General features: G+C 44.0%; 1 protein-coding gene across 1 annotated transcript in view; it reads left to right on the top strand.

Moving 5' to 3' along the window:
* ABCA4 (ATP binding cassette subfamily A member 4) overlaps positions 1-15,481 on the top strand; it is a 206,443-nt gene that overhangs the window by 149,830 nt on the left and 41,132 nt on the right. Inside the window, exons 24-30 of the mRNA XM_066597367.1 lie at positions 1,041-1,178; positions 1,770-1,963; positions 2,083-2,167; positions 5,176-5,381; positions 7,386-7,434; positions 8,974-9,057; positions 12,817-13,028. Of these exons, the coding sequence (XP_066453464.1) occupies positions 1,041-1,178; positions 1,770-1,963; positions 2,083-2,167; positions 5,176-5,381; positions 7,386-7,434; positions 8,974-9,057; positions 12,817-13,028 (968 nt within the window). The remainder of the gene's footprint in view (positions 1-1,040; positions 1,179-1,769; positions 1,964-2,082; positions 2,168-5,175; positions 5,382-7,385; positions 7,435-8,973; positions 9,058-12,816; positions 13,029-15,481) is intronic.

Here is a 15,481-nt window from a genome sequence, read left to right as displayed (position 1 = left end):
AAACAGGTGATACCTGTATATAGATAACTCAGGATCCACCGTTCATAGTAGGTGATGGTCAAAGCTCACCTGCTCTCCCTCCCTGCACAATGACCTCAGCACAGGTCACGGAGCATGCTCACAACACTCTTCCATAGAAGTAAATGAGCCATTTCTAGTTTAAAGGATCCTAGAGTCCAGTAAGACGACTACCATCTTAGTCATGCAGAAAAATAGAATTAAAAGGCATCTGTCATGTCCCCAAAACTCCATAAAATAAGTTATGGTATTGTTAGGGGATGTGACATGGATATGGGTGAGATATTTTTTAGATTCACTCGCTTTTGCAATCCAGCACTGTAACCTGGTGAAGATCGCACGGTGCAACCACCATAACTTAGTTTATGGTTCTATGGGTCATGATTAGAGATGAGCGAGTATACTCGCTAAGGCACATTACTCGAACGAGTAGTGCCTTAGCCGAGTATCTCCCCGCTCGTCTCTAAAGATTCAGGGGCCGGTGTGGGTGACAGGTGAGTTGCAGCGGGGAGCGGGGGGGGGGGGGGGAGAGGGAGAGAGAGATCTCCCCTCCGTTCCTCCCCGCTCTCCCCCGCTGGCCCCCGAATCTTTAGAGACGAGTGGGGAGATATACTCAGCTAAGGCACTACTCGCTCATCTCTAGTTGTGATAGGTTCCCTTTAACAGAATGAAACAATTAGAAGATTAAAAAACAGACTATGTATCAGTATAGGACCTTCATTAGTAAAACCAAATATCAGTAAAACCCTTCATTTAAAGACTCATCTCACCAGAAATGTTAATTTTTATTGTGTTGGTAGTGAATGCCGCATTATATGAAGTTGTTCAAGATAGCAGGATCAGATATCAGAAGTGAAGTCCCACCAACCAAGTCTTAGACCACCATTACCCCAATATACACCCCACCAGCACCACACATTGTGGCTTGATGTTCATCCAGCAATCTTGCATTCTGTGTGGAGGATGACTTCTTTCCAGTTTATCCTTCAAGTTCTGTCAAATAATGTTTCCTTTAATCATAGGTGGAATGCAAAGAAAACTCTCCGTTGCTATGGCATTTGTTGGTGAATCTAAAGTTGTGGTGTTGGATGAACCCACATCTGGTGTAGACCCATATTCTAGACGATCTATTTGGGATTTGCTGCTGAAATACCGATCAGGTAGGCTATGCTAGGGCCCTTTTACATGCAAAGATAAACGCTTAAACGGCCGAACGACTGAACAAATTGATGGCTTTTTTGCATAAAATGACACGTACAGATAATGGCTCTATTTCCCTCATTAGCTAAAGTGAACATTGTAGAAGGAGAATTAGTTGTTTGCTCAGGTATATGTGTGTTCATGTGAGGGATTATCTGACCAGCAGGATGTCATTGTCTACTCCCGGCAGAGTAAACAATGTACTCATACAAGGCATACACAATGAGTACATTGTTTTTGTTGTCAAGCCGCTCAAAATACTGAATGATTTTCATTCAAGTAAAGCAAATTTTGATGACTATTTCTATGCCGGCTAAGAACCAGCACTAAATGACAAGTGAACGAATTTTGAGCGATAATCATTGCGTGTAAAAGGGCCTTTAAACTATCCAATGCAAGATAAAACCTGCAACAACATAAATGATGATTAAATAAATTACGGTATGTATTAATGAGCACTTTTACATGGTATGCAGTGTATGTAACTACACACAGCTAAAAAATGATGTATCATATATGTGATATATGTAGGTAACACATGTTTTTCCCAGGCAGGACCATTATTCTTTCTACTCACCATATGGATGAAGCTGATCTCTTAGGCGATAGAATTGCGATCATTTCTCAAGGAAAGCTTTACTGCTCTGGATCGCCCTTATTCCTAAAGAACTGTTTCGGAACAGGCTTCTACTTAACCTTGGTCAGAAGAATGAGAAAGGTGAAAGAACCTGTGAAGAAAGATTCTGTAAGTTCATAGATTTCCCCGTACAGCCATTATACACAATTTACCACCAAACATAATATGGCATGTTCTATCATATCTTGCGCTAAACATTGATATACGGTATATACTTACGTTTTTAGGCGTCCTGCCGCTCTGATTGTTCCTGCCCTTGTGCAAGTTGTGCTCCTAAAGCCAAATGCGATCCTCTGGAGCAAGAGTTAGATGGTAAGATTGTCAAATAGTACCTCAGTATCCTTATAATGCACCTAAAGGACTTATGGTTCGATTTTCTGCAATCTACCGTAATAATAATAGTTCACCTCAAAAGATGGCTAAACCGGAATGTCTTTTTTTATGTGGCACTTAATACTTTTCTGCATAACGAAGACCGTTTTTGGTGTTTTTATACATATGACGGCTATGTGTATGCATGATTCAAAAGCAGGAAAGCAGATGTGTATTCTTCTCAACAGTAGATGAGCTATAAAACTTTTTAGGGCTAGGATTGTAGTGCGCCAGAGTGGGAGGTGATGTTCACAGTGGCCGTTGTGGTATATTTCCGACTTGGCCACACTACAGTGAAAGATATGGGGGTGATGGTAAAGATTGATCTCTAAACCCTTGTATGATGCCTTCGTGTAGCATGACAGCCCCAGTAGAAGAGAGTCCAGGAGACAGAAAGGGAAATAGTTAGCTCACGTTTATTCAGCATCCAGATGATGAAGGGTCAAGTGCTTTACAATCCAAATTTCCAAAATCCAGTCTTGAAGGCAGTGGATGTAAGTGCTGCCGCCTCTCTGTCTATTCCATGCTGTTGATGTGGTTTTTCACATCACATTTCACCCTGGAAATCTTCCGCCTGCACTATACACCACATGTCCTCCAGAAAATTGCTGTTTGGAAATCTGAGGATCTATTCCCTAAACTACCGATATTAGGTGAGACTAGAAGACTTTCTAATCTCATCTTATCTTTCTAGAACAGTACAAGAACTTATGTAACTTTTGCTTCTCCCATCAGCTTAGTGCTGATTGGCTAACGTGTGGGACGCTGAAAGAGAACTGAGTCACAGGGCTGTTCTATTCCTATCTAAGATAACCAATTTCAAAATGGGACATTTCACAAAATTGGGTCACTACACCATATCCAAGTGAACACTTTTTTGGATATTTTCCAACTTTTGGAAACCACTAGGCATCACTTTATAGTGTATTTTTAAAACTTGTAGTATTTGTGGAATATTGATTTTCATGGTTTAAGCCATAAACAGAGCAAAGTGTCTAATATGAGTAGTGCACCATATATAATCTTATTTATGGTAGCATTATTATTCTAATACATATGCATCTTATATTGGATTGTATCTCCAGCTTTTATATCATTTAGGCTGTCTTCACATCTGCGCTGGAACCTCCATTCAGAGGTACTGTTGCAGATCCAGCACAAAATATGAGAAGAAAAAGCACTACATGTATCGCTTTTTCTTCCGGGAAGATGCCGAGGGGAAACTGGACAGACCCCATTATCGTCAATGGGGTCTGTTTGACACTGTTTGGTTCTTTTATTAAACAGATCCACTTGGTGGGGGGATTCCCCTTTCCTGCTCTCCAAATGGAACAGGGGGTGGGGCAAAGCTAAGCGCCGCCCCGTCCTGCCTTCTCTCATTGCTGGCTGCGGACAAGGGGCGGAGCCTAGCTCTGCCCTCGTGCCGCTCCCTTTCATTGCAAAGAGCCAGGGGGCAGGAGAGCAGAGGTGAGCCTGCGAGCGGGAAGGAGAGCAGAGGGAGGGAGTTTAGCAGTCATGCTGTTAAACTCCCTCCCACCTCCGGCGGCTGCCATGGGCTCCCATAGGAGCCCATGCAGCGGCTGACGTATTCCGGCCCCAAAGATAGTTTCAGGAGTATCTTTTGGGCCCGACGTAAAAACGTCAACGCTATATTGGCCTGGCCGGGCACCTTTATGTCTCAGGAATACGTCCATGTGAACGGCCAGCTAATTTACGCCTGTAGGAGTAAAGTCTTAGGGCTTATTCACATGAGCGTATATCAGTTGGGTTTTCATGGCCGGCCGATATAGGCTTCCATCTAAGCAGTTCCCCTCTTCCCTCCCACTCACGACTTTCTGCCTTTCTCCTCCCCTCCGAGCGGTTTGCATTGGGAGTGGGCGGGACGGGCGGAGGTAAGCTCCTGCCCCCTCCACGCCCCTTGTCCATAGCCAGCCTTGCCATTACAAACGTTGGACTGGTGGAGAGAGGGGAGGAAAGGGGGGACTGCTCAGATGGGAGCCTATATCGGCCGGCTGTGAAAACCCGACCAATATATGCTCGTGTAAATAAGCCCTAGGGTGGTTTCACACGGGAGATTGCAGCAAAAAAAATCACGTTTTTTTCCCCACGATTTTTAAGTGTCAGCGCTGCTTTTTCTCACAAAATCATTGTTGCCACTCGCGATTTTCTAGCGCGTTTTCATCTTGCGATTTTGCTGCGACTTTTTAGTGAAAGTCAGTAGGACTTTCTAATGTCAAAATCGCATCGCAACGCAAATTTGTTGAGTTGCAATGCGATAAAAAGGTAACTCCATAGGGAAACATGGGGGATAAAAAAAAGTAAATAATCGCAGAAAGATAGAGCCCGCCACGATTTTTTGCTCTCACAATATCGCACCAGTGAAAACATCGCTAATGGGAAGGAAACCTTTGTAAATCAATGGTTTCATAATCTGCTTTTTTACTGACTGTCGCATCATACGAAAATCGCACGATTTTCTCTCCCGCGTGAAATCACTCTTTTACTGGCTGTTTCTTGTATTGCTCTAGTAAGATGGGTAAATGCTTGCATACCTGCACCACTCACCTCAAGAAGTTGGAGGCTATGGACAGGGGAAGACATAAGAAATGAGGAAGGGGAGATAGTTTTCAAGCGGAGGGTCATGTGATATAGATGAAGAAAATGAAGAAAGTAGCCAGACCGGGTCCAGTAAACCTATTACACAATGACTTATTTTGGAGAGGAACCTAGAAAAAAAAAAAAGCTCGGCACTCGGCGTCCCACATACAAAAATGCTTGAGTCTCCCATTATAGTCAATGGGGTTCGTTACTCGAGTAGAGCTCTCGAATTTTAGGAAAAGCTCGACTCGAATAACGCGGACCCGAGCATTTGGGTGCTTGCTCATCTCTAATAGAGAGCCTTTACTACCAAGTCATGAAGCGCCTTGTTGTTTCTCTCTGATGTACAGGTGATGTGGTTGGGCTGACTGAGTTAATTCATCATCATGTACCTGAGGCGAAGCTCATAGAAAGCATCGGGCAGGAGCTGATTTTTCTATTACCTGGTAAAGACTTCAAATACAGAGCCTATGCAAGTCTGTTCAGAGAGCTGGAGGAGACTATGGGGGACCTGGGACTCAGCAGTTTTGGAATCTCGGATACACCCTTAGAAGAGGTAAACCAATATATTCATATTTTAGCACTGTGTATATCACGTCAACATGCAATACCCTGAATGGCCACTTTATTAGAGACCCCTGCCCTTTCACAATTGGAGCTACCCTGTAAGAAAATTAGACACATAAAATCAAGTGAGTTTTTCGTGGGTGAGTGTCCCTGCGAATCCACATTAGTATGAGACAACTGAGCATTCTGAGTGACTTTGAATGAGGTCTGGTCAGCAGTGACTAGCTGAAGCCAGAGTTTCAAAAGCTGCCAACCTTATGGGGTTTTCTTAGCATACCGAGAAAATGTGTGGTCGAGGAAAACCATTCAAGAAAAGGGGATCCTATGGAGGTAAACAACTCGTCAACCAAAGGGGTCAGAAGAGGATGTCAAGAATCGTTCTGATGAACCGGGGGGGGTGAAAAGACAAGCAGATTTTAGCAGAATACAATCCTGGTGCCCCAACTAACATGTCTGAATGCACAATTTGTCGTTCCTCAGCACAGATGAGCTATTACAGCAAACGACCAGTTCCACTTCTATTGCTGTCCAAGGCTCCTGTCACATATGCCGCTTTTTACTGTGATTAGCACAGCGTCCTGAGCGCCGTGCTAATCCCGGTACAACGCTCCCATTTATTTCAATGGGGCCTCGCAGACCTGCGCTCAAACAAGGCGTTCCTAACGCCGCGATTTTCTAGCGCTCTCTGTTCTATTTTTCCATGTTTTTAATGCACCCCATTACCCATGACAATGATGGAGAAAATGAAAAAGTGCTATTAAACGCTGTACTTTGCGTTAAAAAAAAAAACGTGGTAAAAATGCTGCATTTTTGAGCAGCATTTTCTGACCGCATGTGTGAGAGGGACCTAAGAGAAACAGAAAGGCAAGACTCCAGCAGGCAAAAGAGTGCAAAATTCAGATCACTGAGCAATGGAAAAATATCACCTGGTCAGATGTATCCAAATTTTTCTTGCGGCAAAATGATGGTAGGGTCAGAAATTGGTGCAAGAAGCATGAATTGATGAACCCTTGCTGCCAGCTGTGCAGCATATCAGTACCTCCATCTAGTATGTGACAATTGCAAGAAACTATTCTGTCCGCATAGGCTGATTTTCCTGCAGAATGATTCCAACACCTAGTGCGAACTATGACACCGTGAATCACTGCGGGAGGTCTTACATGCTACTGGATGGGTATCATTAGATAAAGTGGCCGTTCAGGGCGAAAGCACATTGCCATAGGCACAACTACGCTTTGCCGCACAGAGCATAGCTGCACCTAAATGAGGGAGATTTCTTCTCCCTTGATGGCAGTTTAAATTTTGAGCCAGAGTGCAGGAGTTTGAAAAAAGAGGCGGGTAGATAGTGGCTGCCCGATCTTCCCCGCATCATGTATCCACTACCTGCGGGGAAGATAGGGCAGGTCCTATCTTTTATCCGCGGTACTATTCACGGCTGACACAACCCAGCAGTGAAAACGAAACCATTGAAATCAGTGGTTTCATTTTGTCCCCTGTATAAAGTGAGAAAAACACATCCATGTGTTTTTGAAAAAGAATTTGGGATCACATATTACATATGCTACACATTATACTTGTCCAAAAACAGAAGATATGACCAAAAACATAAATTTACATATCCACCTAGGATCCTTCTTCTCTGGCCAGCCATTAACCTTAATTGCGCACAACATACAGTATTATAGTCATCATGTGACCCCAATACTTTAGGCATAAATGATTACAGTAAGATGTACATATATTTAACATTTCCTCCTTTATAACGTAATACAAACCAATGGCAGAATGAGCATTGATCCATCCGCTTCAATCCCATAAAAATGAGTGGGATCATTTTAAAGATCTAGAAATAGACTGGTGTGAATGGGGCCTACAAGCATTCCCCAACTACTCACATTCCTGTACAACAGTCCCATTTTAGGGACCTAAAAAGAAGTCTTAACTCCACCAAAAAAATGTCAACTCAGTTGTCTTTAAATTTTCATCCCTACAGATCTTCTTAAAAGTTACAGCCGATTCAGTGACTGGAACAGAAAGTCCAGGTATTGACTACTTCTCTATTACTTAGCAAGTATTATCGACTATATAGTATATGGATACATACTGGAATGCCTACAAACTACATGGTTCTTTGAGACAAATCCTAAAGAACGGAGTAATTTTCCCTTTCATCAGGATTGGAAAATGTCTTTGAGTGGCCATACACAACATGTGGGCGATACACAACATGTGGGCCATCCATCGTACATGAGGGCGGTCCATCCTACATGTGGGCGATCCATCCGATATGTGAGCGATCCATCCTACATGTGGGCCATCCATCCTACATGTGGGCGGTCCATCCTACATGTGGGCGGTCCATCCTACATGTGGGCAATCCATCCTACATGTGAGCGATCCATCCTACATGTGGGCGATCCATCCTACATGTGAGCGATCCATTCTACATGTGGGCGATCCATCTTACATGTGGGCGGTCCATCCTACATGTGGGTGATCCATCCTACATGTGGGCGCTCCATTCTACATGTGGGCGATCCAGCCTTCATTTGGACGATCAATCCTACAAGTGGGCGATCCATCCTACATGTGGGCTACATGTGGGCGATCCATCCTACATGTGGGCGACCCATCCTACATGTGGGTGATCCATCCTACATGTGAGCGATCCATCCTACATGTGGGCAATCCATCCTACATGTGGGCGATCCATCCTACATGTGGGCGATCCATCCTACATGTGGGCAATCCATCCTACATGTGGGCGATCCATCCTTCATGTGGGCGATCCATCCTACATGTGGGCGATCCATCCTACATGTGGGCCATCCATCCTACATGTGGGCGATCCATCCTACATGTGGGCCATCCATCCTACATGTGGGCCATCCATCCTACATGTGGGCGATCCATTCTTCATGTGGGCGATCCATCCTACATGTGGGCCATCCATCCTACATGTGGGCGATCCATTCTTCATGTGGGCGATCCATCCTACATGTGGGCGATCCATCCTACATGTGGGTGGTCCATCCTACATGTGGGCGGTCCATCCTACATGTGGGCGATCAATTCTTCATGTGGGCGATCCATCCTACTTCTGGTCGTTCTTACAAATGATCCGATTCCTAACATGCGAGACTGACATGGCAGATAGGGACATCGTTTACGGAAAATGGTTTTAAGAAATGCACACACCGCACCATACAAATATCATTTTTATCTGATGACTTATATGAAAACTCCAACATAACAAATCCCTTTTAGGAGAGATTGGACAAAATCGACCATTCTATCTTCCATCTAATATGACTCCTGTTATCAGTATAACATCTGCCAGTCCATGGCCAACTACAATCTATTCAATTACTTTTATCATTTCTATAGGATTTTTAGAATATTCTTTAATGTAAACCAGTTCCGTATAATATACATTAGCATCATTTTAAAGTATTGTTACCTTTCATTATATCATTGCTCCCAGTGAAAATACGTGTATTAGTATTTTTTTATATGATGATTGATTAGTTGATGAATTGCTCTACTTTTTTGCTTTTTTCCCCACCTGATCTTAACACCAGAGGAATGGATGTTACAGCAGAGGAAATCCAGAGCCAGTCTAGGAGCGGACAACAAGACAACAGTTGTCAATATCACTAATAAAGGTGATTCAGGCAGAATAAGATGGGTAAACTGATTGCTATGTCTATTTTGCTAATCTGAGGCCTCTTTCACAAGTCCGAAGGCGTGTTTACGCACGCCCAGCGGTGCCATAAGAACGCATGAACAGACGCACAAATCTAACAATTGTGTGCCCATTCAGACGGCATGGGCCCGGAGCATATACGCCAAGGCCGCAATGCCGTTGCCTCCCCTTCCCTCCCCCTCACCGGCTCACCTCCTCTCTCCTTCCCTCCGCTGTTTGCAATAGGAGTGGGTGGGTTGACGGCGGAGCTAAGCACCCGCCCCTTGTCCACAGCCAGCAATGGAAGGGGGCAGAGCTAGCTCCCCTCCCATTGCAAACAGCCGGAGGAGAGAAGAGGGAGGAAGTTTAGCAGTCACGCTGTTTAACTCCCTCTCACTTCCCTTCTCCAGCCATTGTCATTGGTTCCAATAGGAGCCCATGAAGCGGCCGATATATTCCGGCCAAAAAGATAGTTCCAGGACTATCTTTTGGGCCCGGCGTGAAAGCCCCCGGCGCTATATTGGCCGGACAGGCACTTTTACACCGCGGGAATATGGCCATGAGATCTAATGCATTGGAATCCATTGCATTAGATCGTAGCGTATATCGGCCAGCTGTGAAAACGGCGGCCAATATATGTTCGTATGAAAGAGTGCTTAGCCAGCGATTACTGGGTTAGGTTTCCTTCACAAACTATAACAGTCAATGTCTTTGCTATTTTTTTGCATCCTTTTCTTTGTGTGTGCGAAGCCATATTCAGTTCTCTTAACTTTTTAGACCACCACTCCCCTGATGTAGCCAGATTTCTTGCATTCAGTCATACATTACAGTCAACAAAGGGCTAACCAGTTCAGGTATTTGATGTGTTTCATCTCAAGGACACCTGAAGCAACTAATGAAGCCCTTGATAAATTGCATCAGGTGTCCTTGAGAAAACACCTGATTCTATTCAGGGGTTTAATAATTCTGAGACTGCAGTAGTTATTAAAGGCAAAATTTTGTGCTGAATTGATTGCAAATGTACATCTAGGAGAACTACGTCCTCTGTTAGTATTAGTGATAAATCTCTTTAATTCATTATTCTCCAACTCTAGTGTAAGGGCCACTTAATATCCATTGCGGATACATTTTACATAACTCCAAGACAGAGCAGGATAGGCAAAACAAGTCTGAATAATTTTTATTCACATCTCCTCCAAGCCACAGAGAATGGCCAACTGAAAAAAGTAATTACAGATAATTGTCCCGCAGTGTCCAGTTTATGGAGCGCCTGTTTCTTGCTGGTATTTATCTGGTCGACTGTACATCATACATAGAATTAAAGCTTTAGTGTCTCATCATTCTGCAGCCTTAAGGCACTTTTACAATTAACAATTATCATTCAGATTGGATCGCGGAAATCTGAACGTTAATCTTTCAGTGTAAATGCTGCGAGCGACTAAACGACAATTCTGCAGGCATAAAAATTCAACAACGATCGGCCGATGTGAACAGGTAGTCAGTCATCTGTGAACGACTGCCTGTTTACTGTAAATGCAGAAGGCAATGCCATCAGAGACAACCGCTTTCATAAAGAAGCCGCAGCTGCAATCAGCTGATCACCGTGGCTTTGGCTCCCAGCATCAAACAGCTAGTTCTGCAGGTGAAGACTTCTCTCACCAGATATTTGGGACCAGGGGCGAAGCTAAAGGCTCATGGGCCTGGGTGAAAAAGTTTATCTTGTGGCCCCCCCAACGTCTCTTAACCCCTTAATGCAGAGGCATAACTTGAAGCTCCTGGGCCCCAATGCAAAACCTGTAACAGGGCCCCCAACTATAATGCTTTATTTATAGCACTGGGCTCCCTGTATGGAGAAGAGAGGCCCTATGGGCCCCCTAAGGCTCCGGGGCCCGGGTGCAACCGCATCCCCTGCATCCTCTATAGCTACGCCAGTGTTTGGGATGCTGCTCAGGGATTACAGTACGTACTGCAATTGTTCACTAGGACCAGGTGGCCTTTTGTACAGTTATGTCAGATTATGAAATGACTGTGAGAATAAGTACATTTGTGTTCTGTCCGGTAGCAGAGTTCACAATGCTGTGGATATCAAAGCAGACATTCTCCAGTTTACCCATACTTATCTATTACCTGAAACAAATGCTTGCAAGACATTCCTAGGTGCCCCTTCTGCTTCTGCTGATGCTGCATGTTTGGTGAGGCATGCAATATATGGGCTGAGCATGGACATGGCTGCCGATTACATTATCATGCTGAAACTAAGATTAGATGCACTAGCTTGCTTATCACCTGCAAGTTCTAGAATCATGTTGGCCAAGTATTAGCGAAGCAAAATATTGGCCAACATTTCTTGACCACGGGAGTCATTAGCGTATGTCACAAATATTTCATTGGTCAAACTCCTGGTACCTTCGCAGATCATCTGCATGAAGGTTTTGGGGTAGAGCCACATCCACTTTGTTACTTACCCAAGAACAGCACCATATATATGGTTGTAGCTGTGCCTGGTACTGCGGTTCACTGTGGTTTTGAACTAGAACACCAGGCACAGCCAAAGCCATCTGTAGTGTGTGGTGCCAGGGCTGGGTAAACAGTGAAGGAGCAATGGTGCACCAACCCCTTCATTGTGTTTACCAGTTGTCTAACAATGAAATATTAATGCCATACACTAAGGATAAGCCATCAAAAATTAAAGTTCCTGAAAAAAGCCTTTAATTAACCACTTTTCTTGCATATTGTAATTTCTGCATACGATAAACTTCATAATTACATTTGCTGTGGATTTCAGTGTTTTTTTACCATTCCAGCCCTTCAGGGCATTTAATTTGTATTTCCTTATTTACATAGTATAGAATGAACTAAGTCAAAGTGTAACATTTATGTATATTATAAGCCAAACAGCTTCCTACTATTAGTTACAATAGCGAGAAGGCTATGAACACCTCTGCACTCTTTATTTTCTTTTAATCAATGTGTTTTTGGAAATGAAGACTTTTTGTAAGTTTTTCTCATTAAAAATTTCGGATTATTTTATTTCTGTCCTTTTAGTTTTTTTCCATGGCGATGCAGGCTGGAGGAGTGAAATCGTAGCAAATTCTGCCAGTCAGAGTAAACTGAGGGGTTGTTTCACAGCTCCTCCCCGGGTTGGCTCCTCTCCTGTGAATGCGCATTCACTGCCTTTCCACTGAACTATTACAGAGGGATGACAATTCTAGGGGATAGTGGAGATGATCAGGAGGACAGAGAGCAGAGAAAGCTACTATTACAGAGGGATCTAATTCCCTCTGGGCGAATCTTATGCTCTTATTAGCAGTGAGGGGGAACCTTCAGCAGCTACTGAAAGGGAGAATGAAGACATAGCTGTGTAGTATTGAGTGGGTCTGGTTATGCTACACAGCCTCTGGAAGAGTAGAGGGGAGAGGGAGATCAGCTGGTCTGTCTCATGAATATGCACAAGCTCGTCAGTGCTGGGAACACTTTGAGCCAGAAACTTGAATGTTGGAGAACCAGCAAACCAAACATGATGCTTTCTAAATGCACAAGAAAGAAAACTCAATGCAAAAAACAAAGTCTATCATTTTTTTTCTGCAGGGACTTAGTAAGATATGTGTGTATTGATTTTTCAGGCACAAAGGTTTCCATAGCCTCTACAAGTAGGTTAAGCTTCTATTTTGTGCATGTTATGGGTACATATTTTTTTTTCCATAGATCTTATCTTAATACTCTCAATCTTTTGATCCAGATTCAACACCATGTTTGAGAAAAGACTCTCAGAAAGTTATGCCTGAAAATGTTGCGCCTGACACCTGCAATGATCCACCTGCTCCTTTAGAAACTGAAGGCAAAGGATCTCAGCAGATAAAAGGCAGCGATCTCCTCCACCAGCAGTTTAAAGCCCTTCTTTTTAAACGATATCAACATGCAACTCGTAGTCATAAGGACTTTCTTGCCCAGGTAACTTCCTTCCTCCCATCCTCCCTGCCTGTCTCTTTCCTCCTTCCTTCCTCTATTCACTGATTAACAGGTATCTATTGTTGCTTAATAAATGACAATCACTCTTTAGACAACTATAGATGTTTATTAGGCTGCCTTCACATTTTCCTGCACCGTTTGGGGAGCAGGAAAGGGGAATCCCATGTCTGAATGGGTCTGTCTTATGACGGAACCGAACAGCGCCGAACAGACCCCACTGAGTATAATGGGCTCCCTGTAGCGCTATGTCTTCTGATATTTTGTGCCACTTCCGGAGGTTCCAATGCAGATGTGACGGCGGCCTTAGATGTGGTGCAGTCAGTAATTTTATATGCAATCTGCAAATTTTGGGACTTTTTTCCTTTCCCTCTACTGGTTTCTGTATATATATTCATTTTCTCTCTTCAATGGTTGTCGAGCAGGCGGACTGTTCCTAGTGTGATATTAGAGTCAATCAAATGTCTTCCCCATGTTGCTACTTCTTGTTTTCTCACATCATGAGTCTCACACAGACAGATGCTGTTATGCTGTAAGTCTCTTTTCACATTTCGTTATGTGAGCATGCTCAGCGCATGTATCAGGAGACCTTCTGGTGAATGATCCTAATGTAGCTACTGTATAAAGCCTCATGTATCCATTGTATGCCAAAATTGAGTCATCTAGATATATACTCCAGGCATGTTTTGGCATGGCTAATAGGTAAGTATCTGAATATTTACAGAGAACCTACAGTCATGGAAATGCCAATGTTCCTTAAGAAAATATATCTCATAGTGTTCATTCATGAAAGGCTTATTCTGACCTTTAACATGCATGACATACCTGTAATACACCGTCAAGGCTCGCCGGCTGTGTTGGATCAGAATCGGGGTGACGTCACATGATCCACACGCCGGTGCATGCTCAGTGTCATTCTGGCTTTGGACGATGACATGAGCATTTCTCTGCTGGCATGTGGATGGATTGGTCGGCTCGGAGGCATATGTTCCAACTCGACAATCAGTGCTTGTCTGTACACCTTATGCTCCTCCTCATGGAGGACGTCGGTTACACTTCTAGCTTGAAAGTGTTTCTGGTCAAATCGGAGGCTCGTGTTCTTTTCCACCATCAGATAAGTCTGTTTGGTGTTAAGGATATTTGGGGTGTTACCTCTATCCCCTACTAATTGCTTATTCTGCGTTGGTATTTCATCTGGTTCATTGCATGCTTATTTAACATCTATACCGTATACATTGTTATTTATTGTAGCAAACATTACCCCTGTTTTCCAACTAGGGAGAGTCAGGGTTGCCCCAGTTCCTCACTAGGGGTTGTCCTCATCAGGGCGAGTGCTCCACTTTTAAGTAGGGTCTCATCGTATTAGTACGACCCTGTCTTATATTAATTTTTGCCCCAAAAGAGGCGTTAAGTCTTTTTTCCGTGGGATGTCTTTTTATACTTGCCTAGTAGGCTCAGTCCAGGTCCCTCCTGCTACTCTCAGAAACTTCAGTGAACATCTTGCAGTCCTCGGCTGCCCCCAGAAAATTGGCTGAGCAGCGGTGGAAGAACCAATCAATGCACCGCTCGATGAACCAATCACAGCCATCGCATTGTGGAGACGCGATTTATGAATTGGCTGAGCTGCAGCATTGATTGGCCAATTCATAAATACTGCCTCCACAATGTGATTAATGCAGTGCTTGATGAACCAATCACAGCCATTGCATTGGTTCATTGAGCACTGCCTAGATTGGCTGAGCAGCGCTCGAGAACCAATCAAAGCCATCGCTTCCTGGAGGTGGGATTTATGAATCCTGTAACCAGGAAGTGATCTTCTGTGGGTGCCTGAGGACTGCAAAAAGCGCGCCAGAGCTTTGGAGAGCAGTGGGAGTGACCTGGACTGAGCCTGCTGTAATTAGAGATGAGCAAGCACGCTCGGTTAAGGCAATTACTCGAGCGAGCATCGCTCTTCTCGAGTAACTGAATACTGGTCCGAGCAGATTTGGGGGGGAGGGGGGGCGGCAGGCAGATCTCACTCACTCTCCCCCCCCCCCCCCCGCTCCACCCCCACCCCCTCGAATCTGCTCTGACCAGTATGCAGTTACTCGAGAAAAGCGATGCTCGCTCGAGTAACTGCCTTAACCGAGCGTGCTCGCTCATCTCTACTAGTAATGTTCCTTTTTTATGTAACGCAGCAACAGCTTATTTTTGGGGTAGGGCTAATATTTCAAGCCTCCCCGTAAACATTCCAAAAAATCAGAGTAGGGCTTATTTTCTGGGTAGGTCTAATTTTCATGGAAACTTTTTGGTTTTGTTATAAATATTTTGTGTTCCCCACATTAATATGTTGTAAGTGTAGCTATCCTTCTAGGACAAATTACGTCCAAACTAGACAAGGTGTTTTATGTCCAACTGGGACGTAACGTATACATCATACCTCTGGGATCCTTACCTTT

This window comes from Eleutherodactylus coqui, chromosome 3, assembly GCF_035609145.1.
Source record: "Eleutherodactylus coqui strain aEleCoq1 chromosome 3, aEleCoq1.hap1, whole genome shotgun sequence".
Taxonomy (NCBI): domain Eukaryota; kingdom Metazoa; phylum Chordata; class Amphibia; order Anura; family Eleutherodactylidae; genus Eleutherodactylus; species Eleutherodactylus coqui.
The sequence above is the reverse complement of the archived record's forward strand: the minus strand, read 5'-3'. Positions and strand labels throughout refer to the sequence as shown.